The 27,386-nt window shown below is 40.3% G+C and overlaps 1 protein-coding gene and 1 long non-coding RNA gene across 2 annotated transcripts; both read left to right on the top strand.

The window, feature by feature from the left end:
• The first annotated feature begins 1,393 nt into the window (after positions 1 to 1,393).
• LOC117527439 lies at positions 1,394 to 18,434 on the top strand. Its single transcript, XR_004565534.1, has 3 exons — positions 1,394 to 1,405; positions 10,701 to 10,705; positions 16,505 to 18,434. It is a non-coding gene; the product is annotated as an uncharacterized LOC117527439 (long non-coding RNA).
• On the top strand, positions 4,292 to 12,428 carry LOC117527438 (protein Tob2). Its single transcript, XM_034189777.1, has 2 exons — positions 4,292 to 4,515; positions 10,962 to 12,428. The coding sequence occupies exon 2, from the start codon at positions 11,183 to 11,185 to the stop codon at positions 12,386 to 12,388; it is 1,206 nt and encodes a 401-aa protein (XP_034045668.1). The 5' UTR covers positions 4,292 to 4,515; positions 10,962 to 11,182; the 3' UTR covers positions 12,389 to 12,428.
• Positions 18,435 to 27,386: the final 8,952 nt, after the last annotated feature.

Raw genomic sequence — 27,386 nt, 5'->3', positions numbered from 1 at the left:
CCAGCTTGGCCTCTCTGTTTGCCAATCAGTATCCAGTTTCACATGCAGTTCACAATACACCTTTTTCATATACTTCGTCACCTCTCTCTTTGTCTTGCACTGTAGCTCTTTTCTTGGACTCCTGTACAACACCTCTGCAGCAGTTGTCCAGTCTTCCAGCATCTCTACACCACAACGAGCACCTGTCTCACATCTTCCCTGAATTTCATAGAGCAGTCCTCCTTCTTTAGTGCCCTTACAGTCCTCTTGCTCCTTCTTCACCTGAAAAGTTATCCAACAAACCACCATTCAAAGCTGCTGAGACACCACCTTACAGTCTCCAATCTCTTTTAGGTTGTATCTCCTGCACAGGACATGGCCCACTTGTGTTTGCCTTCCTCCACCCTTATAGTCAAGCTGTCCTTATCGCCCTTCTTCTTAAATTACTTATTCACCACAGCCATTTCCATTATGTTTGCAAAATCCACCATTTGCTTTTCCTCATTCCTCTCCGGAACACACTGTACCTACGCATTACTGCCTCATCTCTGGCCCCTCCACCAATGCCCACCATAGTCCACTAGTCACCACTCTTTCTTCCTCCAGTACACTTGCACTACCTCATCTAACTCATTCCAGAAAATTATACCATATGGTTCCATGCCACACGAAAATCACATAGTAACGTGCAATCAAAGATAACATTACACACACTACAATTAGGGCTAATGACATTCATCCTCCTGTAAGTGCAGAAAATCATTACTGAACATTTACCCTCTGATCTACACTACTTTAAATTAAATGGACATCCATGCATCCATTTTCTATACCCGATTATTCCAATTAAGGGTCACGGGGAGCTGGAACCTATCCCAGCAGTCATGAGGCGGGTACACCCGAGACAGGACGTCAGTCTATCGCAGGGAGAATTAAATGGACAACTAAGTGTAATTTTTACTGCACATCAGCTACTTCTCCAGCAGATGCCCTCCTTGAGCCCTATGAATGAACCTATGAATAGTGAAACATTTTCCAATACAATGTTTCAAAAGGGTTCAAAGTTTCAGAAAACATCATTTGCATCACCATCAATTTAAAGTCTGTCATCTTTAGGGAAAAAATTATATTAAATTAAATAAATATTTATTACTATTATTATTATTATTCTTCTTATTATTATTATTATTATTTACTTAGAATTTACAGTTTTTATCCATCCATTCCTTTCCACATGTATTGGACACACACAGTGGCAGTGCCAAGGGGGGGCTTATTGGGGGAGCAAATAATCAGCCAAGCCCCCCCTCAGCTCCCCCAATAATTCTGCCAATAATGTGAATAGTGACTGACATATTTGTGGATCTCAATTGCAGTTTTGCGCTGAGAATGTCTCAGTATTGCGTAGCTGAGCAAAGTGATGAATGTGTGTGTTCGGTGATCCACCAAGATCCACCTAGATTGTATACAAATTTAATAAAGAATCACTTTTTTGTATATTGTTTACAACTAAGTTTCTCAGGCTATATCTTTTACTTACTTTTATTGAATGGTTATGACCTCGGTGTTAAATTGGCAATAAATCTTTGATATAGACGATTTGTGTAAGATTGATTCCATGCATTGTCTTGAGCACCATTTCAATGAATTCAGTTTGTATACCTGTGTGCAAGTTTACTGAACTTGCAATCATTCTAAGTAATGTGTGTGTGCATTGATACCACATTTTAGAAGAGCATGGGTGACTAAAATGTATACCTTGGTATTTATAAACCAATTTACTATATATTGTTCATTTCTACGACATTTTGTGGAGCCCCTTCAACTTTTACACCAGCTCCCCCTCAGCCCCCCCAACAAAAATTTTCTGGTGCCGCCACTGGACACACACACACACACACACACACACACACACACACACACACACACACACACACACACATAAATATATATATATATATATATATATATATATATATATATATATATATATATATATATATATATATATATATATATATATACACACACAGACATATATAATTTATATATATATATATATAGAGAGAGAGAGAGAGAGAGGTGTGTATGTGTGTGCAAATTAAAGTTTAAGCCTAAAGAAATGTTTGTTTTTTTATTGAATTTTATTACAGTTTTGTAACAAATGGTTCAGTACAACACCTGGTCCATATCACAAGGAAAACAAAATGGTTCAAAATAAGGCAAACCTTACACGGCACAAGTTTATAGCAAAGATAAAAGAACAAATTGAGTAATCAAGCAGTAAACAGTGAAACCAGCAGTGACCTTATTGCAAGCAAGCACCAAAGATTTTCAGTCATTGATGAAATGTCAGAGTATTGAGGTAACCAAAGAGTTCGTAAAACAAAGATATGGAATCCAAATTCTCATAAACTGTCCCTTTGAGGAATGAAGCAAGCAAGTCAGATATTCCAGCAGAAAGCATTCCATAAGGATTCTGTGCCATGGTGTTTTAGTGAGGTTTATCGTTTATCCAAGACATGAAAATATTTTTCCATGCACCATACACAAAGATATTGTAGAGTTTTTTCAAGCTGATGTCAACAATGATGTTCTGAGTTGGCTGTCCCAAGAGTACAGATAAAGGGTCCAATTTCAGACACTCTCAGTATCTTTTCCATATCCTGTAAAATGTCCATCCAATAGGACAGAATTTTTAAACATGACCAGACACCGTGTGTATACATTCCTATTCAAACACAGAGGTGAAAGTTGCTAATTCATCTGATGTCTTTGGTTGGGAGAAATTTGCACACGGTGTAGAATTTTGAATTTCAGCATTCTTGCATGGTTACTGAAATTTTTTTGGTATGATCCAGGATTAAGTCCCATTCTTCTTTACTGATATCTAAGTTCATTTTGAAAAATGTTTTATTAAAAATGAATGTTTAAGCTTGAATTATAAGTTATATTAATAAAGCCATAAAACAAAGTCACAAAAATAACTGCAAATATAAATGTGTGGGACTGAAAAGAAAATAATTATAATAACTCTAATTTTTTTCAAGCTTGAACTTTAAAAAACATCTGATCCATTTTCAAAATGCGACATATTCCAGAGTTTTTAATCATATATATATATATATATATATATATAATCATAACAAATTTAATAAAGTAAAAGGTTAACGTTGTTGAAAGAATGTCATTGTAATAAATTATTAAAAGACTCAATTAATAAATTAAAAGACAGCACAGACACTAGCATTGGGGGTTGAGCTAGAGTGTCATGGAGGTGTCAGAGAGGAGGATGTTGAGGAAACTGCTCAGCATCTGGGACCCCTGCATGCCACACTGACATCCTGTCTTAGCACCTTCAGCCACAGACTAAGACCATTGAGGTGCACCACAGAACGCCACAGGAGGTCTTTCCTACCTGTGGCAGTTAGACTGTATAATTCCTCCCCCCTCTGAAAGATGAATACATAATGAACAATAACATAATGAACAACATTAACTTATCTAGCCGGCCTTAGCAACATTCATTGTAGCTTACAAAATAGTTGGTTCCTTTGTGTTTGATAACAATCTTCTCCTGTGATGTCTTATCCTTCTTATGTCTTATTACTTATTATATTATATATACCTTTTTCTTGAGCTGCTTGGGTGGGTAGGGAGAGTTCCCATGGGATAAAAAAGCTTTTTAACCTACCATCCCTGGTTCTCAAGACCAGGCACCCAAGTGGCTCTATTCTACTCTTTTCTACTCTCCTAGTTTACTCTTCCTTTTTAGATATTCAGATATACCTTTGTATACTGGCATAGTTCCACCTTAGAATTGGAATATAATATATAAGATATGCCTTACTGAATTTTCATGAACATAATGAATAATGAGTTATTCAGCATTACTCAGAGTTATGTGAATCTTGTCTTGTGCAAGTATCTTTAAAAAACATTGCTCATTGTTTATTGTCACTGTTTCAGTACTCTGGAAAAATAATTTCCTTCAAGATGAATAAAGTTGATCTTATTCTTAAAAAATAAACTGCTTTTCTTAAAAGAACTATATTACCCACAATCCCTTTTAAAAGGCAGGTTGCTGAATGGTTCCTGCAATCCAATAATCTCGGGAGCCTCCTCCAACTCAACCAATGGAGACTCTGTTGCTATCACTGCTTGTATTTTTAGCAAATTGTCAACACTGCAGAAAACTACAAATATCGCTCCGCTAAAGAAACTAAAGCCCAATGGACAGCGCCTTTTCTAATGGAAGAAAAGTAGTTCCTGCCGTCATGGGAGTGTGGGCGAGTCACACGATATAAATACGCCGGGTTGTCAAACAGCAAAGTTTTTCCGGATCCTCCATGTAAACTGTCAGCTGGGGGAGAAGCTGGGAAACATCAAAGAAGTAGGGCAGCAGGAGGAGAAAATCATCCATAACCAGCATCTGAGCATCGACACCCCCCATCTCCATCCGCACGTCCGCCTCGAAAGTAAAACGGAAATATAATCGAACCGCAGCTAACATCGGGGGCACATTACATGAGATAGGTAAGTAGTTTCCACACCGAGTAACAAAATGGCCAAATTGTATTTTAACTCCTGAAGGCCCGTGTTAGTTTTTGTGTCTGTTCGGTTGGAGGCTAATCGTTCAAATATGCTGAGCATAAAGAATATATGTCTCTGAAGTCTGCCCAGTCAGCTGCTATGTGTCTGCTCTCTGTATTATCATTTCTTCATTTGTTTGGCAAAGCGCCTTTTTGCTGGAGAGGAGATACTCGGTCAGTACACTTCACTTAATTAGCGTCATAATTTGATTTCCAGTGACAATTTGGCAAGCAGGGATTCTCTGTTTTCAGCTAAACTAGCTGTCCCTTCTGCTCCAGTGCTTTTGGACTGACATATGCCCTGCTGAATCATCTGTCTAAGCCTGTCCTCCAAATTTTTTTTTTTTTTTTTCTCTCACCTCACAACTCTTCTTGCATTTAACAAACATTTTTGCTAAATAATCCAAAAGATGACAAACCATTTAAAGTTATTTTCTGGATGCTGTTCACTTGATCAGCAGCAAAACAACACAATGTATTGCATAAATGCTGCATGGTAGCAACTAGACGTGATTGGACTTTATATGATGCTGGCTTTTAAACAAATAATGCAGGTTTAAAAAAAAATGCAGGTTTACAGCAGTGATGATGAGTAAATAAAAATAGCTCTGGAGATCCTGGTGCTGCACCGACCTGCAAAAACAGGCCTAGAAAAAAAAAGAATCCTGAAACACAAGGAGCTCAATAGTGAGTCCTAACTTGAAATCTTGATCATTTTATTACAATTGAAGCTCATCAGGTCTACATATTTTAATTGTGTGTTTCTGATGACATTGGATGCTGTTACGGCTTTATAATGCCTGATCCAAATGCAGTGGGTGGTGGTTATTTTTTTGTAACAGCAGCTGCTTGTCATTTTGCATGCAAATATGCCTCTCTACATTCACTTAACGCTTTCATAATACACATGTATGGTCAGAATTTGCAGCCAAAATGTAAAGCCGGGCCTTATTCATAGTCTGGTCTAACAACAAAAATATCCTTCAATGTCACCTTTTACACGTCATTCCTAAAATCCGACATCCTGTGTTGCAATAACATTTGAATGGAGTCTTTTCTAATCTTAGCTGATGAATGCCATCTCTAGAGAGACGAATGCTAGTGAATTGTTTATGTTTCAGGGTGGGGGGGGATGAGTGGTGTTGTGCTTTGCATGGTGGGAAATGTTGTTCTACAGCTTGTGCAACCTATCCTGCCATTTTACCTGTCTCCTCTCGGTGGGATGTTGTCAGTGATGTCCCGACTGTATCATTTGTATATTTATTTTTGACAAAATGCAATAAGGTTGTGTGTGCTATAAACATGAGATTCAATTCAGATTGTAAAAATGTCCAAACTGTACCATGCAGCATTTGTTTTATATCAATGCCTGTTGCAGTTCAGTCATAAAGTATAATATGGTATGTTTGCCATAAATGTTGTTTTCTTCTTAACCAACTAGATTTGTGGGACACTTCTCGCATTTATAATGGGAATAACAGCTCTGCCTTTAAATACATGTTTTGTTTTTGTAATTCTGACTGAATTGACAACATTTTTAAGAGGACTGGCAGCTTATGCTTTTGCTACAGTTTGTTTGACAACAGGAAATGATGAAAATATTGGTGTTTTTTGTAGCAATGCTTTTCCAGGATATTATCATTCTGAGTTTGTAGTGCCCCTTGGTATAGATCGTGTGCACTGATGTCACACGCAACATGCGTTTTTTTTGTACGCAGCCATACTGGACGGCAAGCTTTGTGACCACCACAGCATGAGCAATGCTGGATCGTCGATGGACAGCCAAGCTAATTTGTCCGACATAGCTAAAGCACTCAATCCTGAACATCAGAAGAGATTTTTAGACAAAATACAGAGGATCAACGTATATATCAACGTAGGAGAGGTGATGGTTAAAACGTTGGACTTGAGACCAGAAGATCCTCAGTTCAAATCCCAGCCTGACTGGAAAATTACTAAGGGTCCTTGGTATCCAGACATTTTCAACTACGTTATCAACATTCCACACAGGAGAAGCCCTGAAGGCATATAAAAGTTTGGATGCCTACAGCTTCTTCACATCTGGATGGGTGTAGAATGTGGTCATCAGTTGGGTTACTGATGACATCACAGTAATAAAAGCCAGAGTAGTAAAACTCACCTAAACTGTCATCGAATAAACTGGATATTCTCACTCACTGGCCAAAAGTCCCAGTATTTTTGTATGGTTTTCTATGTAATAAACACTGTAAATAACAGATTTTGTATAACGGCTTATCGCTCACATCGGACAAAATGTCCTGTCCGACGGCCATGCATTTACATTAAAAACCCCACCACCTACAGGTCAGAGCAGTCTGGACATGAACAGTAACGGAAGTACGGCATTAAAGTTCACCACTGACACTCACTGATTTGAGGAAAGTGGGTACCATAGTTCCTGTATTAAAAGACTCTCTTTTTTTTTTTTTTTTTTTTTTTTTTCTTCAAACCGTGCTCAGACATGGCAGTCTGACGTGCACCTGCTAAATAAATCGGACACAGCAAAAGGCTGTGATTTGTCACTCTTCCGCTTTTATGCCTTCCTCTCCAGTTATATTTTAAGAGTTTTTGCAGTGCATACACTGATTACATTTCGATGATAGATCGAAATGTGGACTCATCAGACCACAGCACACTTTTGCATCTGTCCATTTCAAATGAGCTTGAGCCCAGAGAAGGCGGTGGCATTTCTGGATGTTGTTGGTGTATGGCTTTTGCTTTGCATGGTGGAGTTTTAACTTCTACTTGTAGATGTAGTGACGAACTGTGTTAACTGACAATGGCTTTCTGAAGTGTTCCTGAGCCCACGCGGTAAGATCCTTTACACAATGTTGGGTTTAATGTAATGCCACCTGAGGGATCGACAGTCATGAGCATTAAATGTTGGTTTTCGGCCTTGCTGCTTACGTGTAGAAAGTTCTGCAGATTCTCTGATTTTTCTGATTTATATTATCAATCAACCAATCAATTTTTTTTATATAGCGCCAAATCACAACAAACAGTTGCCCCAAGGCGCTTTATATTGTAAGGCAAGGCCATACAATAATTATGTAAAACCCCAACGGTCAAAACGACCCCCTGTGAGCAAGCACTTGGCTACAGTGGGAAGGAAAAACTCCCTTTTAACAGGAAGAAACCTCCAGCAGAACCAGGCTCAGGGAGGGGCAGTCTTCTGCTGGGACTGGTTGGGGCTGAGGGAGAGAACCAGGAAAAAGACATGCTGTGGAGGGGAGCAGAGATCGATCACTAATGATTAAATGCAGAGTGGTGCATACAGAGCAAAAAGAGAAAGAAACGGTGCATCATGGGAACCCCCCAGCAGTCTACGTCTATAGCAGCATAACTAAGGGATGGTTTAGGGTCACCTGATCCAGCCCTAACTATAAGCTTTAGCAAAATGGAAAGTTTTAAGCCTAATCTTAAAAGTAGAGAGGGTGTCTGTCTCCCTGATCTGAATTGGGAGCTGGTTCCACAGGAGAGGAGCCTGAAAGCTGAAGGCTCTGCCTCCCATTCTACTCTTACAAACCCTAGGAACTACAAGTAAGCCTGCAGTCTGAGAGCGAAGCGCTCTATTGGGGTGATATGGTACTACGAGGTCCCTAAGATAAGATGGGACCTGATTATTCAAAACCTTATAAGTAAGAAGAAGAATTTTAAATTCTATTCTAGAATTAACAGGAAGCCAATGAAGAGAGGCCAATATGGGTGAGATATGCTCTCTCCTTCTAGTCCCCGTCAGTACTCTAGCTGCAGCATTTTGAATTAACTGAAGGCTTTTTAGGGAACTTTTAGGACAACCTGATAATAATGAATTACAATAGTCCAGCCTAGAGGAAATAAATGCATGAGTTAGTTTTTCAGCATCACTCTGAGACAAGACCTTTCTGATTTTAGAGATATTGCGTAAATGCAAAAAAGCAGTCCTACATATTGTTTAATATGCGCTTTGAATGACATATCCTGATCAAAAATGACTCCAAGATTTCTCACAGTATTACTAGAGGTCAGGGTAATGCCATCCAGAGTAAGGATCTGGTTAGACACCATGTTTCTAAGATTTGTGGGGCCAAGTACAATAACTTCAGATTTATCTGAGTTTAAAAGCAGGAAATTAGAGGTCATCCATGTCTTTATGTCTGTAAGACAATCCTGCAGTTTAGCTAATTGGTGTGTGTCCTCTGGCTTCATGGATAGATAAAGCTGGGTATCATCTGCGTAACAATGAAAATTTAAGCAATACCGTCTAATAATACTGCCTAAGGGAAGCATGTATAAAGTGAATAAAATTGGTCCTAGCACAGAACCTTGTGGAACTCCATAATTAACTTTAGTCTGTGAAGAAGATTCCCCATTTACATGAACAAATTGTAATCTATTAGACAAATATGATTCAAACCACCGCAGCGCAGTGCCTTTAATACCTATGGCATGCTCTAATCTCTGTAATAAAATTTTATGGTCAACAGTATCAAAAGCAGCACTGAGGTCTAACAGAACAAGCACAGAGATGAGTCCACTGTCCGAGGCCATAAGATCATTTGTAACCTTCACTAATGCTGTTTCTGTACTATGATGAATTCTAAAACCTGACTGAAACTCTTCAAATAGACCATTCCTCTGCAGATGATCAGTTAGCTGTTTTACAACTACCCTTTCAAGAATTTTTGAGAGAAAAGGAAGGTTGGAGATTGGCCTATAATTAGCTAAGATAGCTGGGTCAAGTGATGGCTTTTTAAGTAATGGTTTAATTACTGCCACCTTAAAAGCCTGTGGTACATAGCCAACTAACAAAGATAAATTGATCATATTTAAGATCGAAGCATTAAATAATGGTAGGGCTTCCTTGAGCAGCCTGGTAGGAATGGGGTCTAATAAACATGTTGATGGTTTGGATGAAGTAACTAATGAAAATAACTCAGACAGAACAATCGGAGAGAAAGAGTCTAACCAAATACCGGCATCACTGAAAGCAGCCAAAGATAACGATACGTCTTTGGGATGGTTATGAGTAATTTTTTCTCTAATAGTTAAAATTTTGTTAGCAAAGAAAGTCATGAAGTCATTACTAGTTAAAGTTAATGGAATATTCAGCTCAATAGAGCTCTGACTCTTTGTCAGCCTGGCTACAGTGCTGAAAAGAAACCTGGGGTTGTTCTTATTTTCTTCAATTAGTGATGAGTAGAAAGATGTCCTAGCTTTACGGAGGGCTTTTTTATAGAGCAACAGACTGTAGATGATGGAATCCCTAAATTCTTTGCAGTTGAACTTTTTTTTTTTTTTTTTTTCATGCTGTTGTTCACAAAGTGGTGATCCTCACCCAATCTTTGCTTGTGAATGGCTGAGGCTTTTGGGGATGCTCCTTTTATACCCAATCATGACACTCACCTGTTTCCAATTAACCTGTTCACTTGTGGAATGTTCCAAACAGGTGTTCTTTGAGCATCAATCAACTTTCCCAGTCTTTTGTTGCCCCTGTCCATTATTTTTTTTTTTTTTTTTTTTTTTTATGTGTTGCAGGCATCCATTTCAAAATGAGCAAATATTTGCACAAAAACAAAAAAGTCTATCAGTTCGAACATTAAATATCTTGTCCTTGTGGTGTATTCAACTGAATATAGGATGAAGAGGATTTGCAAATCATTGTATTCTGTTTTTTATTTACATTTCATACAATGTCCCAACTTTATTGGAATTGGGGTTGTACTTTTCAGAAGGGAAGACTAATTACATGGGACTGAAAGCTGCAATTTGGAAGGTGTTTTGTGGAAGTAAGCCATAGGGCTTACTGGTTTTTCCTGGACACTGTAATGTGAAGTGAATGAGTTTATGGACTGGATGCCAGTCTGTTTTGTGTTACATTCCAGCAAAGGCTGGTACCTGTTTAGAGCTGAGTAGACTGTAGTTGAAAGACAGACTGGTCAAATGAAGTACACACCAAGTCAAACCCTAATCTATATAGGTAGTCTGACTCCTATGCCATAGAGCCACCTGTTCTGCATTTGTGCTGTTTTGTGCTTCAACATTGTCGAGTACTGCCCTTGTAAACAACTCATGGACGGTAATACGTTGCAGTACAAGTGGCGAAAAGCATCTTTAAAGGTTTAGCAGTGCTGGTGTTGAGCATGTAATATAAATGCAAATAACACTGGTTTAAATACATCTTTAGATATTGCAGTGGCATACACGTACTCTAGATTCTGTTCAACTGAGGCTTTCTACAACCTTAAGCGATTAATCTGTGTGATTAGTGGTTTACAGTTAGTTGTTTCCCACCCCCTTCTCCTTTGATCAGTCTCCCTTGATCTCTTTCAAAAGTTCCTCTGTTCTTGCAAAGAAAATAACTGCAGCCTTCTGTTTTATTCTTCACAGTTGGGATCTGAAGACATAAGACATCCTGATGAAAAAAGCAACCTGCTGAGCCTGTCTTCAAGGTTTTTTTTGTTTGTTTGTTTGTTTGTTTGTTTGCCATGGTGATGATAAAAGCATCAGTCACTTTTCAATAAGCCAGCAGGAAAACACTCCTTTTCCAGAGTTGTTTTTTGTGACATTCAGCACTTAAACACTTTGCTCTCAAGGTGACTGGTGCAACCATGCATTTAGAAGTGAAGGTTGCCCTCAACTTCATCGTGTCCTATCTGTACAACAAGCTGCCTCGGCGTCGAGCTGACTTATTTGGAGAGGAGTTGGAAAGGATACTCGTGTCACGTTTTGAAGGGCACTGGTACCCCGAGGCTCCTTTACGAGGTTCCGCATTTCGCTGCATTCACCTGGGAGCACCAAGGGACCCTGTGGTAGAGTTGGCTGCCAAGAGAAGTGGACTAGACACAGAGGAGGTACGTGCAAATGTTCCTGCAGAGCTCAGTGTGTGGATTGACCCTTACGAGGTTTCCTATCAGATTGGAGAAAAGGGGGCTGTTAAGGTGCTCTACTTGGAGGATCCTCCTGGCCTGGGGTGTGAGAGTGACAGGGCAGAAGGAGTGGTTAGGGAAGATAAAGAAGACACAGAGGTGGAAGAGGCCAAGAATGTGGGTTTCAACCCAGAAGCTCAGGTGTTTGTGCCAGTTGGAAACCAGGCATCCCCTGCTGTAATGCCCCCACTCTCTAGCTCTCCTACACTGCTGTCAGCACAGTCCTGCCCCGGACTCTTCACCTACCCCAGCTCAAGCACGCCCACAGACCCTGCTGTCCACTCCTCCAATACCTCCACCCCTTCTCCTCCAAATGGTGGGCTGCCGTTCCTCTCTGCTCAGCAAACACCCTCAGCTCTACCCTCTGCCCGTCCTCAACCAATCACCTTCACCACTGCCAGCTTTGCTGCCACTAAATTTGGCTCCACCAAGATGAAGAAATGCAGTGCATCGGGGTCAGCAGCTAGCTCCACCGTGCCTCCCACCCAAAGGATGCTCTCCCGCTCTCCTACCACCATCTCAGCACCAGAGCTTCTGAAGTACAAGCCCTTGTCTCTTTCCTTGCACTCCCTCGGCGGCCCTATTACCGCTCAGCTGTCCCCTAATGCCAAAGAGTTTGTCTATCCAGGATCTCCAGGACCCCTTTACTTTGATGCTGACACCCAACCCCTGCAACCTCACGCTGGCCCCTTTCAACCGAATCACTCCCTCAGCTCCCATCCATCATTTGACCCCTTCTCGAGCCCTCCTCCAGCTCAGAGTGTGGGCATTGTCGGCAACAGTGGGGGAATGTCCTACATGGAGAAGCCATCATTTGTGGAAGGTTTAGGAAGCTACAACCTACAATATCCTAGCCAGTCCTTCCAGCCTGTTGTACTGGCCAACTAAGCCTTCATTTGACATGAGAATCACTGTAGCAAGAGATGGGTATTAGACAGTGATGCTCCCTAATATATAAAATTTTCTAACAAATTGTTTCAATACAAGTTGGAAATTAGTTTTACTACAAAGGTTTAAAATGTTTTGATCATGGAATAGTTGGTATATTTTCTTTTGTTCCGCCATAACTCTCAATCCTACCCTGCCTCTGTTCTGTATTAGTTAAATCTCCATATTGCTTGTTATGGTGCTTTGACACTTGCACAAATTTGATCCACACACTGATACGCAATCTACCATGCCAGAGAGTAAACTGTGTGCAGCTTCATGCAAGTGCTGAATTTTTTATTTTTTTTTGAAATGTTCAAAATCTCTGGCACGCATTAATTATTTGAACATTGCGCAGACAACTAAAAAACATTGAATGTCAGTGGGAATCATTGCGTCAGCGCGTCACACCCCAGTGCAGCTCATACGAATTTATTATGACATGTTCAATCTATCGTAAACATAATTTTACAGATACTCATAAGAATTAATGAAAATGCAACTGTTTTACCAAGCCATTACAATATAAATAATTATCTTTTAAATTCTAGATTCCATATGTGTTCTCCACATCATCAAAAGTTGCAGCTATAGAAAATTCCTCCGTGATTCCAGAAAAGTTTAGAGGTGTTTTCATCAGACAAACTCTGAGAGCAAATGATTAATCTGCTACAAAATTATTATTAATTATTTTATATAACCCAGTGGCACAAAGCGCAGCATCCAGCGGGACACAGCAGGTGGCATTGGCACTAAGGATGGGACCGATCCAATCCAATATCAGTATCTGCTTCCAATACCAACGTAATTCGAGCATTGGAAAATACCAGTGCAACCTGCAGCATTTTCCAGTACCGGAGAGGAGCCACATCTGTGAAACTTCAAGTGCTGCTGGCTCTCTGAGTGGGTGGGGGGGGGGTTGAACTGAAGCCAAGATGTTTGAGAGAGGTCTTTTCCGCAGTGTTCTATTCACGGGTGGCAGCAAATTTCTGCTGGCTCTGTTTCATATTGTCTGTGCCGCCAAGCACAGATTTTCCAAAAATAAACTGAATTGTTGCTGAAAATGTGTACTGAAAAATCAGCTGCTTCAGCGTCCCAAGGCTGTGAAACGCTATGAATCGGCAGCTCAGAGAGCAGTTGAACAGAGTTTCTATCCGGTGAATGGGATAAAACTCCATCAGAATCCTTCAGTATTAATCCAGCATTCCTTGTGTGAGTGTAGCTGATGATACATTTAGAAATTTACGGTTTATTTTACAGTTGAAAGGCTTTGTTTCCAAAAAGCTGCATTTTTGCTCTAGCAGGAAAACTGAGGGAGAGCATGCGCATGAGAGGGAGAGGACTTCATTTTTATTTTTTTACTCTAACACTTGCTGAGAGAGAGAGAATATATCTAGGCTTGCATCTTGTACCTTCTGGCAGCGGAACTTTCAGGTCTCCTTTTTAAGAAAGTCCTCCTCTAAACACTTCATCATGAAGCTGTATAACTGGGAATACAAAATATCCTCATATAATGATAATATTAAAGCAAACAGAGCTCTGGTATCGGAATAGTTTCAGTATTGGCAGATATCCAAATTCAGGTATCGGGATCAGATCGGAAGTGGAAAAAATGTGGATTGGTGCATCCCTAATTGGCACAATGAATTGCGTGGCAGTGCAAGTGTCAAGGCACCTTTAGAGTGGTGGCGGCTGTGGTCATAGGGGCTTGGTTGGAATAAGTTCATTTCTACCTGTCTCTTATTATTTTGCATTGAATGTTAATGTGAGAGATTGATATTTTTTTTTTTCTAGACTTGCACTGTAATGGGCCCGGTTCTAGTATAGCTCCATTTTTCCACTGCGCTGTCATGCTGTGAAAAAGGACCTTGCCAAGTCGTGCAGGGAACGATGACTGTGGGGAGCTCAGCACTTTGCTCTGCAATCTGCTCTGCCCTACTTGCCACAAATACAGACAGGGGAGCTCTACTGTCTCGGGGGGTGGGGGTGCTCTGGTTGTTCGGTTGTGGCTCAGTGTTGGCAAGGTGGGCTTGTTAAACATGAAATACACTCATGCACTGGGCCAATTTGATTTGTCACCGGGTGCATATCGGAAACAGATTGCCAGTTGGAAAATGTGTACACGATGTAGGTTAAAAAGAAGTGAGAGCGGCAGAGGGAGCAGAAAAGGACTGTAAGGGTGTGATGTGTTGGGGAAAAGCATATGAGGCTTTAAAGAAGAATATGCTGATTCTTCAGTTATGCATGCAGGCAGTGGTTCTATTCATGTGGGTAGATGCATATGCAGAAATTCATACTTGCATACTTCAGTCAGTCGAGTGTGAAGGTGAACAGAGATGGAGATGAGGGGATGCAGTGTTTAATCATTAGGAATTGTGATAACTGGCTTAGCATGACTTTGATTATGAAGTCCAGGTTTTCCCTCTGTGTGGAGAGAAATGCAGCTCAAGGGCTCTGTTGCCTCGGTGGCATCCAGGGTGTATTGGCTTATGAGAGTGAGAGTTTAAAAACCAGAGCACGTTTCTGGTGAGTAAATGATATTGGAGCCAAAGGCCTCGCACTATTCCCTCTTGAAATTCTTAGCGATTTCTGTTCTTGTTGTTGTTACAAAGAGAAGCCACACTTGTATAATCCAGGCTGTTTTCTCTTTTTCAATATGCAGTAGACCGTGATATGGGCAGAGATGCAAAGACGAGTTGATGTGTGCTTTCTGGGAAGCTTGCAGGATCTCAGACTGGCCGCGATGTCTGACAGTAGTACTTTTTTCTGTTTGTCCCTCCAAGGAAGAAAGGGTTACAGTTCCACCTCTAAAATGTCCCTTTGAGCTGTCCAGCACTTTATTACTGGGCCCCTGGTGCTGTGTTTTCCACAGACACGGGAGCTAAAAGTTCTCATTCCTTTGGCCTCACTTTGGTACTGGCACTTTTTTTTTTTTTAAATTCAGCTGTCATGAAATGCTTTAGAGATTCAGAGGGGACTTTTTTATGTCATGATGCTGTGAGATGTCTATTTGAATATTTTCTAGACTCTTTACTATAAATGTGTTTGTATAAAGCTCCCAACAAAAGAAACCTGACTTGTGTTCACTGGTATTACAATGTGACGACTTGTCATGCATGCATATTAGTCATGCAAAAAATTAATTTGAATTTATTTTTTGTTTACAAACTGATGGTTGGGGAGGTACATATCTCTATTAGTGCTATGATTGTGATGAAAGGACTCATTTATACCTCCTTTTTTGTATCCCCTGCTCCCAATATTTCTACTTTTGTTTTTTCCAAATTATAACTTACATTTGTATAATTGACTAAGTCCAGGAATATGTATATAAAATGTTCTTATGTTGATTGTTGGTTTAATTTCTTACATGCTGAAGTTATTTTTTCAGAAGATATGAATATATGCAAGTTGAGACAAAAATAAAGATGTGTAGATTAAAGTGAATGTGTATTGTACCTTGTACAGCATTTGTCTCATAAACAGACGGGTAAATGTATTCAAGTTGGATTTGGCATTGAAGATGTGAATGTTTACAGTGGGGATTTGTAGGAAAAGATGGCCAATATCACTTTTCTGTGCTGTCTGGGGCAGTCTGTCAGGAAGGTTTTCCTCAATCCCGTAGTAAGTTTTAAAACCAAAAAAATAAAAAATTCCCATACATTTCACATTTGGGAAAACTGCTGCTATGATTAGATTTCCATGTGTAAGGATATTATCATGCAGCCGCCCTTCTTGTTTATTCCTGTGCCAGGAATAAGCTTTGTCACTTTTTTTTCTTTTTGTTCGAGTTTTAATGATAGTTCTGATTTCAGCAAATTTCTACCACCCAATCTTTTTTTTTTTTTTTTTTTTTTGTAAATCCTACCTGATCTTTACACCGATACTTGTCTTACTACACTCATACCTCTTTCCTTTCCAACATGTTCTCTAGTCACCAGTAACAATTATTACCACAATTTAAACTACCTTGAAGGAATAAAGTGGCTTGTACTTCTCAAGAGAGGAGGCAAAAACAGTGTTATAGCAGCAGGTTTGGGAGAGAATGGAATAAGTGAATGTGATTATAATATGCAGTAAGTCAGCCCTGGTTGAGATGGCCTGCAACAAAAGGGGGGAAGGGCTAAATTTGAGAGCTTCAGTTTTTGTCATATGACTGATCAAAACTCCAGACTTTTTTCTTTTCTTTTTTTTTGTCTCCATAACTTTAAATGGGTGTGTGTTCCAGAGCTCACTGACCACCACATAAAATGGGAACCTGGGCTCCATTTTCACTAGTTGTGGGGTTCAGCCGTTCACTTAGGACAAAAAAAAAAAAAAAAAACCTGCTGAAATACTGATTTTTAGAATGCCGACACTGTCACTGCTATATAATGGGTAAACTAGCAGGCCGTGGGCCAGAAGTGGGTCCTTTGCGTATTTTGCAACCCCCCGAAAACATTTGGATGCAATACATGTTTTGACTACTTAAATGAAATCGTAAATTGCCACATTTTTGTAAAACACAAAATTTTAATCCCATATAATATAAATTAGTTTTTGCAGCCGGTCTGCTCTGTGTCAGCCTGATCCCGTCAGATCTCAGAAGCTAAGCAGTGCAGAACCTGGTTAGTACTTGGATGGGAGACCTCTTTGGAACATCAGCGGCTGTGTGTGTTTTCCAGGTAGAAATGGAGTTGCGTCAGGAAGGGCATCCGGAAAACTTGTGCCAGCTACCAATACGGATCTGGCTGTATCCGTTGTGGCGACCCCCGAACACAGAACAGGAGCAGCCGAGAGGACAACAGCATAATATAAATTAGCTTTTATCTTTGTCTGTATATTTTGGGTTTTAGCACACACTATATAAAACAAAAGCTCATCTCGTGTACAAATTCCCCAAAATAAGTTTTTATGGCACTCAGTCAAAAAAGTTTCATTCATTTATTTAAATGCGTATATGCCTAAAATACATGTCAAAATTACAGTGGAGGGTGTTTTGTGTGTGTGTGTATATACATGTGTGTGTATATATATATATATATATGTATGTATGTATATAATCTTTGATAAAGAGCAAGTAGACTTGGATTGCATCCCAATATTTTCTGTATTAAAATTGCAGAGACGGGGGGGGATTTTGATGGGTGGTACGAGGGACCGATTTCCTCCCAGCTAATAGAAAGAGCTCAGTAAACTGCTTCTTGTTGCCTCTAAACAGGCAAAAAAAAAAAATTAAATTAGAAGTGTCTGTTAGCATGATGAGGATAACTACAGAGTTAAATGTAACAAAGCTCTTCATCTGCAAACAAATTATAACGACTGCGGAGCGCAGTGCCGCTATGAGGTTAAAATAAAGCAGCTAACTCTGTAATCTGACATTTAGCAGGGTAGCTGGTGACGGTGTTTGTGTTCTGACTCAATACTATACCAGTTAAATTAATATTGTCCAGAGAGAAAAGATGAACCTCAAAACCATTAAAAAATAGAGCCTAGGTTGAAAATTGCAGAATTACTTGTTCAATAGATGTGTAATCAAAAGTTACTAAAATGCATTAAACTACTATATACAAAAACAATTAGTCACCCAATTTTAAACTACTCCAAAAGCAGGCTATTCTACAATCAGGGTTGTAAATTGAGAGGAAAAATTAAAATTTTCTATTCTGATGTCCTTGCTTACATCATTGTGTGCATTTTACTTTGCACTTTCTCATAAAAGAAGTTTATTTTCAGTGTAAGATTTAACACTTAAAAGTAAAATATACATAACTAAAACGTTCAGATAATGTATAAAAAATTGTGCTTTTTTTCTGCCTGTATTTTATTTTTTTTCCTATTTTGTATCTGATCTATACACCCTGTAGATGTAAAATGAATCTTTCACTACTGAAATGCAATGACCTGTTTTCTGTGCCGCCCCTCAGGAATGGGGAGTTACTACTGCAGTTTCTTATTGTATCAGATTCTTTTTTAAGTTTGTAATAAAAAGAAAACAGACTGGCAAAACAATAAGCATGGAAAATAAGGTGATTGTGTCATCCTCATTGGTTGTGAGTGTAACCAACCTTGTGTGGGACACTGCTTTATGGGTTTCAAGGAATATACTGCTCAAACAAATTAAAGGAACACTCTTAATCAGAGTATTGCATCAAATCGATTCAACTTCTGGAATATTGATGTAGTTAGTTAAAAGCAGAGGGAGGTTGTTAGTCAGTTTCAGCTGTTTTGATGAAATGAACAACAGGTGCACTCGAGGTCAGTGTCTCTACTGGTAGCTTGGTGCGGTACCTGGATCCTACAGAGGTTGCACAGGTAGTCCAACTCCTCCAGGAGTTGGACACATTAATAGGTGTCATTTGCCAAAGGTTTGCTGTGTCTCACTGCACAGTCTCAAGAGCATGAAGGAGATTCCAGGACAGGGCCGTAGAAGCTCCTTAACCCATCAGCAGGACCTCTTTGTGCAGGGAGGAACAAGAAAAGCACTGCCAGTGACCCACAAAATAACCTCCATCAGGCCACTGGTGTGAATGTCTCTGACCAAACAATCAGAAACAGAATTCATGAGGGTGGCCTGAGGGTCTGGCGTCTTGTAGTGGGCCCTGTGCTCACTGGCCAGCATCATGGTGCTTGATTGGCATTTGCCATACAACAAAAGAATTTGCAGGTCCACCAGTGGCATCCTGTGCTTTTGACAGATGAGAGCAGGTTCAATATGAGCACATGTGACAGACATGAAATGGTCTGGAGACGCCGTCATGTGGAGAACGTTATGCTGCCTGCAACATCATTCAGCATGACCAGCTTGGTGTTGGGTCAGTGATGGTCTGGGGAGGCATATGCCTGGAAGGACACACCACAGGCTAGACAACAGCACCCTGGCTGCTATTAAGTATCGGGATGAAATCCTTGGATCCATTGTCAGACCACACGCTGGTGCACCGAGTCCTGGGCTTATCCTGGTGCAAGACAATGCCCAGCATCATGTGGTGACAATATGCAGGCAGTTCCTGGAGGAAGGAGGAAATTAATACCATTGACTGGCCCCCACGCTGGCCTGACCTAAATCTAGTAAAACACCTCTAGGACCTTATACTATTTTGGTCTCCCTTACCAAAAAAATAGTACTGATAAGTATATAAGTGTGTGTATGAAATCTTGGGACATTCAGACTTTATATCATTGATGAAGGAGGTCTAAAATGAACAGCCAGAAACTGAGAAACTTTTGTTCTAATAGTAACTGTTAGGCTCTTTTATCACAGTGAGTGATCTCTGAAAAGAATTGAACAGTAAATGGATTGTGTTCACTCTGTCTGTGTCTTTACCTGGAACAAAGAACCCAGATTTCCTCTCTATGCTACCTTTTATTCCTTCAGCCTAAGCCACCCCATATGGGCAGTCCTTAACCTGGCTTGAATCAGTGTCTATATGAGATGGCTGCAAAGTGAGGTGGGCGTATGTCCGTGTTGCGTTCATGGTTGTTATGTAGAAATCTTATAGTGTGTGTTTGTCTGTAATGTAGTGTCACGCAATAAAACAGTGTTCCATCATGCTGATTGGTTTTATCAATTAAACATCTATAAAAAGATCAGATGGTTTTATCAATTCGACAGTTGTAAAAAGATCAGATATTTTACCAAATACAAGGACATTTTGCCATTTTGAAAAGCAGTTAGGTTAAGATCGGATAGTTACAAGGAAATTTTGGATGTGCATCAGCTATTTTGTGTTATGCATCATGGAACACTCTTATGGTAACCTCAACATAACAACTAAGGAACTCACAAAGTTGTTGGAGGCATCAGATAGAAATGTGACTATCCAGCTTTAAAAGTACACTTCTGGTTGTTGACTGTGGAAGCCTTTAATCTAAAATTGAAACTCAAACTTCAGCTTTTGTCCAACAGTAATTAACTAGATGTGTGTCTAGCTTTAAATGTAAAATCTGTATTTTAACATCAGGTGTATTATCTCTCTACTGAGCAAGGTACCTGCATGGATCGTTCTTAACAGAATTCAGTGGTAATTACTGTATTTGCCATTCATCGACCAGAGCAGTCTTGCATCACTCCCAGGGAAGTCATTCATAGTCCGTAGTCTAGCTTCGTGAGTGCATATTGTCCCAATACTTTGAGCTGACTCAACACTTGGCTGATCTCGGCTGTGTCCCAATTTCAGGGTTTGCACACTGCTAAGGGCTGTGTCTCATGAATCTATTCAGGCTTCAGCCCTTCAGACAGCTGAGGCCAAAACTAACTGCTCTGAGCTGAGACAATCTCGCCCATGGAGTTTTTTCCTGTTGCATCATTAGTTTTCACATAAGCTATTGTTATTTTTACCCGTTTCTTTTATGCAAGATTCTGCCCCTTACCAAAAACCAAACCATTGTATTCTTCATTTTGAGTTTATTAAAGGTCACATCAGCTAACTGATCATCTGCAGAGGAATGGTCTATTTGAAGAGTTTCAGTCAGGTTTTAGAATTCATCATAGTACAGAAACAGCATTAGTGAAGGTTACAAATGATCTTCTTATGGCCTCAGACAGTGGACTCATCTCTGTGCTTGTTCTGTTAGACCTCAGTGCTGCTTTTGATACTGTTGACCATAACATTTTATTACAGAGATTAGAGCATGCCATAGGTATTAAAGGCACTGCGCTGCGGTGGTTTGAATCATATTTATCTAATAGATTACAATTTGTTCATGTAAATGGGGAATCTTCTTCACAGACTAAGGTTAATTATGGAGTTCCACAAGGTTCTATGCTAGGACCAATTTTATTCACTTTATACATGTTTCCCTTAGGCAGTATTATTAGACGGCATTGCTTAAATTTTCATTGTTACACAGATGATACCCAGCTTTATCTATCCATGAAGCCAGAGGACACACACCAATTAGCTAAACTGCAGGATTGTCTTACAGACATAAAGCCATGGATGACCTCTAATTTCCTGCTTTTAAACTCAGATAAAACTGAAGTTATTGTACTTGGCCCCACAAATCTTAGAAACATGGTGTCTAACCAGATCCTTACTCTGGATGGCATTACCCTGACCTCTAGTAATACTGTGTGAAATCTTGGAGTCATTTTTGATCAGGATATGTCATTCAAAGCGCATATTAAACAAATATGTAGGACTGCTTTTTTGCATTTACGCAATATCTCTAAAATCAGAAAGGTCTTGTCTCAGAGTGATGCTGAAAAACTAATTCATGCATTTATTTCCTCTAGGCTGGACTATTGTAATTCATTATTATCAGGTTGTCCTAAAAGTTCCCTGAAAAGCCTTCAGTTAATTCAAAATGCTGCAGCTAGAGTACTAACGGGGACTAGAAGGAGAGAGCATATCTCACCCATATTGGCCTCTCTTCATTGGCTTCCTGTTAATTCTAGAATAGAATTTAAAATTCTTCTTCTTACTTATAAGGTTTTGAATAATCAGGTCCCATCTTATCTTAGGGACCTCATAGTACCATATCACCCCAATAGAGCGCTTCGCTCTCAGACTGCAGGCTTACTTGTAGTTCCTAGGGTTTGTAAGAGTAGAATGGGAGGAGAGCCTTCAGCTTTCAGGCTCCTCTCCTGTGGAACCAGCTCCCAATTCAGATCAGGGAGACAGACACCCTCTCTACTTTTAAGATTAGGCTTAAAACTTTCCTTTTTGCTAAAGCTTATAGTTAGGGCTGGATCAGGTGACCCTGAACCATCCCTTAGTTATGCTGCTATAGACTTAGACTGCTGGGGGGTTCCCATGATGCACTGAGTGTTTCTTTCTCTTTTTGCTCTGTATGCACCACTCTGCATTTAATCATTAGTGATTGATCTCTGCTCCCCTCCACAGCATGTCTTTTTCCTGGTTCTCTCCCTCAGCCCCAACCAGTCCCAGCAGAAGACTGCCCCTCCCTGAGCCTGGTTCTGCTGGAGGTTTCTTCCTGTTAAAAGGGAGTTTTTCCTTCCCACTGTCGCCAAGTGCTTGCTCACAGGGGGTCGTTTTGACCGTTGGGGTTTTTACGTAATTATTGTATGGCCTTGCCTTACAATATAAAGCGCCTTGGGGCAACTGTTTGTTGTGATTTGGCGCTATATAAATAAAATTGATTGATTGATTGACATCAAAAACCAGGCCTGGGACCCTCACAGACAGTGTACATCTTGTGAAGGCCCCCTAAAATGAGTCATACAACACTTTTTATACCTTCTGGGTTTTGACAATGGGTGTGGTTTAGTCTCACATTTCTAATATTACTGGCTTTCGCCAACAGGGGAAGATCTCCCTGTGTCTGAAACTTGGACACATGATGAAGTAAAACTTAACTTATATTTCTCAGAACTTCCAAACAAATAACACAAATACTTGATAGCTAACATAAAATAAAGAACTAGCACAGATATTATCTAACACTGTCCTCGTCACCCATCAACCTTGACAGCTGCACCCGACAACCTAGTGTAGTGGATGTAACCAGTACTTCAGTAATAATTTTTCACTACTTTTTTATACTGTTTACAGTTGTATATATGGCACCTAAATGTGTCCTTATGTTTTGTTTTTTAAATTTACCAACCATTTTTGTTTTGAAAGCAAAAAAATCTTGCAGTGACTCATGGGATTGTTTGGGCAATGAAAGATACACCTGTTGTATCCTTTGTATTCAAGGGAAGGAAGGCTGTACACATATGCCACTTCAGAAGGCTTTGAAATGGTACAGCCTTGTTACACCACGTATGATGTAAGTGTGACAGAGGCCAGCAGGAGTCGCTGTGCAATAGTAGTTAATAAACCTCACTAATAGGACTCTATGGCCACAGGGCCAGAGCTTGGGTTTTGGCCTTCTGGCTAGAGCATCCGCCTCCCGTACCGGAGATCATGAGTTTGCCTCCCGAGGGGAGTCAACAACACAACACGGAAGACAGAGAGTACACCTGCTACAGCAACAAACAACTGCAGCGTGCAGCCACCGAATTGTGACATAGTTGCTGCCTAGTTTTGTACGCAGGAAGAAGAAGTGAGTGCACATAGACTGCCAGATTAAGTTGACTGGGTTCTTGTGGGACATCTTGTGAATTTTGTGAGATCCCCAATAACAATAAATTGCTGAACATCATAGCTTGTCTATACTGAGGTAGTGTAAGTGCTGTGCCTTACAGGGGCATAGTCTCTGATTTCATTGTAGTGCAGGTGTCACCAATCCTGCTTCTGGAAATCGAAATCACCTGCCCTGTATGTTTTATACTCTTCCTGTTCCATCCATTGTAAATATACTAGGTGTGCTCAGCCAATCACAAGCTAGTAAACCCCAGACTTGACTAATCACCTATGACTGTAGCAGGTACAATGGAAAAAGTGTAAGATTGGTGATCTTTGAGGGTACAGTTGGTGACCTCTGTTGTAGTGAGTTCTGGTATTTGACAGGGATGTGTTCTGCATCCTACACTATTCAGTGTCTGAATGGACTTGGTGTTGGGTTGTGGCTTAAGTGTCTTTGTTGGTGAGGAACGTTTTCCTGCCCTTGACTTTGTGGACAATCCTGTGATCTTTGTGGAATCAATGACTGCAGCACTTGTAAAGTTGACTGAAGAGTTGGAAGGTCTTGATTTGTGATTGCTCTATATCTAGACAAAGATCCAGGATTTCAGTGACCTCTGGACACACCTAAGTGAATATAGTGAAAGAATTGAACTTGGAGAATATTTTTTATCTCAACAGTTGGATTTATGTCTCTACATCATCTGCCTTTGAGATCAATAAATACAGAGAAAGAGCTTATGCAGTCATGAGGATGCTGAACGGAGGTATTTGACAATGCTGGTATGTATGCAACCCCTATCAAGGAGAGTGGGTCTGGAGCCGAAGCTGTGCATGAAAATTCAGTAAGGTATGTCTTCTATAATACATTCCAATTCTAAGGTAGAACTCTACTAGTGTGTACTAAGGTATATCTTAAAAAAAAAAGAGCGAGAGGAATAGAAGAGTAGAATAGAGTAGAGCTACTTAGGTGCTTGGTCTTGAGAACCAGGAATGGTAGGTTGAAAAGCTTTTTTATCCCATGGGAACTCTCAGCGGCTCAAGAAAAAAGACATCATGTATATAAGTGATATTTACACAATAAGGGTAATAAACAACATATACAATAAATAAGGTTACTACATAATATTATAGGAGTTAGTTAAAAAAAACCCAAAATATTAATACTGGAGAAGATTGTATTACGCTATACGTATAGTCTGTAGACTAGTAGTAAAATTTAAATTATAGCTAGTAGGCTAAGATATAAATATGGTTATTTTATTATAGAAACAGAAGCTATGATGTAATGTGTTTTAGGTATCTATCTAAAGTTCACCCTGCTAGCTTACTATAGGAAGACAAAATACATATTCTATATGCTATCTAATGGAAACCACAAACTTAGATACTATATGTAGATATCTATTAAAGAACCCATAAACTGAAGAATCATTAAAAATCTACACCATGTAAAATAAAAATGTAATTCACGAAAATAAGCTAACTATAGCTAGATGAGCTACTGTTAAATCAGCTGTTAATCAGCCAACAATTGCTAGCCAGCAAGGTTAAATAAAGCCAACAACTAGCATATAAAGTACAATAGCATAGTTTAACCCTACAATAACGGTATTAACAAATACATATAACAACAAACGTAAACAAAACTGTATTAACGTTAGCTGAGGCCCACCGGATCTAGCTGGTAGCAATCCACCTCCCACACAAGCTCCTCCTACTTTCCCCACAGCAAGGTGATGTTCCACGCCCTCAAAGCTAGCCTCTGCCACCTGGGTCTAGTCTGTCAAAGCCCTCGACTTTCACTGCCACCGATGGGACAGCGCACCTGACTCCAGCGGTTCCCCCTGTGGGTGGTGAGCCCACAGGGTGGAGATGGTAAGTCCAGATTGCCTTCTTGGGCCGAGCCCGACCGGGCTCCATGGTGATCCCAGCCATCAGACGCTTGTTGACAGGCCCTCTGTCCAGGCCTGGCTCCAGACGGGGGCCCCAGGGTTCCTCCAGGCCGGGTCATGTTTCCTCTGCTTCGTTTGTCCATGGAATCTTTGTGATATCGAGGCACAGTCGGCGAGATGAGGGTCTTCAGTTTGGTGGGCTCAGGGTCTCATCACTGCTTTTTGCAGATGATGTGGTCCTGTTGGCATCATCTGCCTGTGACCTTCAGCACTCATTGGGTTGGTTCACAGCTGAGTGTGGAGCGGCTGGGATGAGGATCAGCACCTCTAAATCTGAGGCCATGGTTCACAGCAGGAAACCAATGGACTGCCCTCATTGGGCAGGGAATGAGGTCTTGCCCCAAGTGAAGGCGTTCAAGTACCTTGGGGTCTTGTTCATGAGTGGGGGGACAATGGAGTGTGAGATTGACCAGAAAATCGGCGCAGCAGAGATGGTATTACATTCACTCTACCGTACTGTTGTGACAAAAAGGGAGTTGAGCCAAAAGGCAAAGCTCTCAATCTATCGGTCAATCTTTATTTCTACTGTCACTTATGGAACTTTTCTTGTTGTCATTATGGGGTGTTGTGAGTAGAATTTTGAGGAGAAAAAATGAATTTACTCCATTTTGAAATAAAGCTGTAACATAACAAAATGCATAAAAAGTGGAGCACTGTGAATACTTTACGGATACACTGTAACTTCACACAAGCCAATAGGGCATTCTTAGTATTTACTGACTGTAGTCATTAATTAATTTGAAATATCTACAATATGACTGTTCACAGATTACATGTTAATGAACACTGCACTTTCATAGAGTTTAATTTATTAAAAATACAGTTATGGAGAAAATGTGAAAAGCAGACGACTGTGTTCCTGTGAAAAGCTTCAGATTTAAAAGCCAGAGTGGTGAGCCCTGCTGTTGCTGTAAACAAATTCAAGTGATGTTTGATCAATAATTCAAAGATGAAATTCTCAAATGGTGAGGAGCCACATTGCTCACCACCCACCTCAGCTGGAACCGTCCCAGCAGATCTTACTTTACATTTCATCATCCTCTTCTCAGCTGTCTGCCTGGTACCGACTCCATCGGAACCAGATGGAGGTTTGGATGCCTCACGAGGCAAATGCTTAGCATGCATCCTTCACGATGCATCCTTCTTTCCTGCGCTCATATCTTGCTTCATCTTTTCATCCCCTTCTTCATCCATGTTTCCCTCATCTGTCCTATTCCTCTTCAACAAATTTCCTTCCCTCCTTTGCCCTGTCCAGCATTGCTTCCTCTCTTCTATCTGGCCTTCCCTCTCTCCTAATTCCCACAGAACCTCCCTTGCATCCTTTTTGTACATACACACTCGACTTTGAAGCTGCTACGGTTACGTAATATATGGCTGCTCCCATATGTGTCGATGTGCTCATTACGCAACATGGCTTACTCCTCTGGAATACTGATGAAGATCAGGGACAGAGACAAGCAACAATGCTGCTGAAAGAAAACAGTCAGACTGTGCATACATGTGTCACTGCACATATGCAAAGGGATGAAAAGGTCTCCATCTGTCCATCGCGGCATGCTGCTGCTTTTTTGTTCTACCATTTCTTTGTCTCTCAGCACAAACCAGCCTCCCATTACAGCTGCTGCAGCTGGTCAGCAAGGTCAAACCACGAACTCACGTGTCGTTAAATCCAAGTTTATTTCCTATGCATGATACAAGTACAGTTAGGACATTGGTACTGCAACAGCATGTATCCCATAATAGTTTAGACCATTTTAAAAATATATAACGATGTAACAAGAGAAAATAAAGCTAAACACCACCAAACACAGACAAGTATTGTTGCTACACTGAGTAGTAAACAAGAACATAATGTACGACTAACAGTTTAGTCCACCAGGTACCTGTCTGACACCATACTATAAAAAAGAGCAGTGCCACCTATAGACAAGGAAAACTATAGCTTCTGCAGTTTTCATTCTTGTGCCACCTGGAGGCAGATTGTGTACATCT

The sequence above is a fragment of the Thalassophryne amazonica genome, chromosome 16 (genome assembly GCF_902500255.1).
Source record: "Thalassophryne amazonica chromosome 16, fThaAma1.1, whole genome shotgun sequence".
Lineage (NCBI taxonomy): Eukaryota > Metazoa > Chordata > Actinopteri > Batrachoidiformes > Batrachoididae > Thalassophryne > Thalassophryne amazonica.
The sequence above is the reverse complement of the archived record's forward strand: the minus strand, read 5'-3'. Positions and strand labels throughout refer to the sequence as shown.

Bases quoted from the DNA above. Each gene is read 5' to 3' on its own strand.
- LOC117527438 (XM_034189777.1), top strand. From the start codon at position 11,183: ATGCATTTAGAAGTGAAGGTTGCCCTCAACTTCATCGTGTCCTATCTG.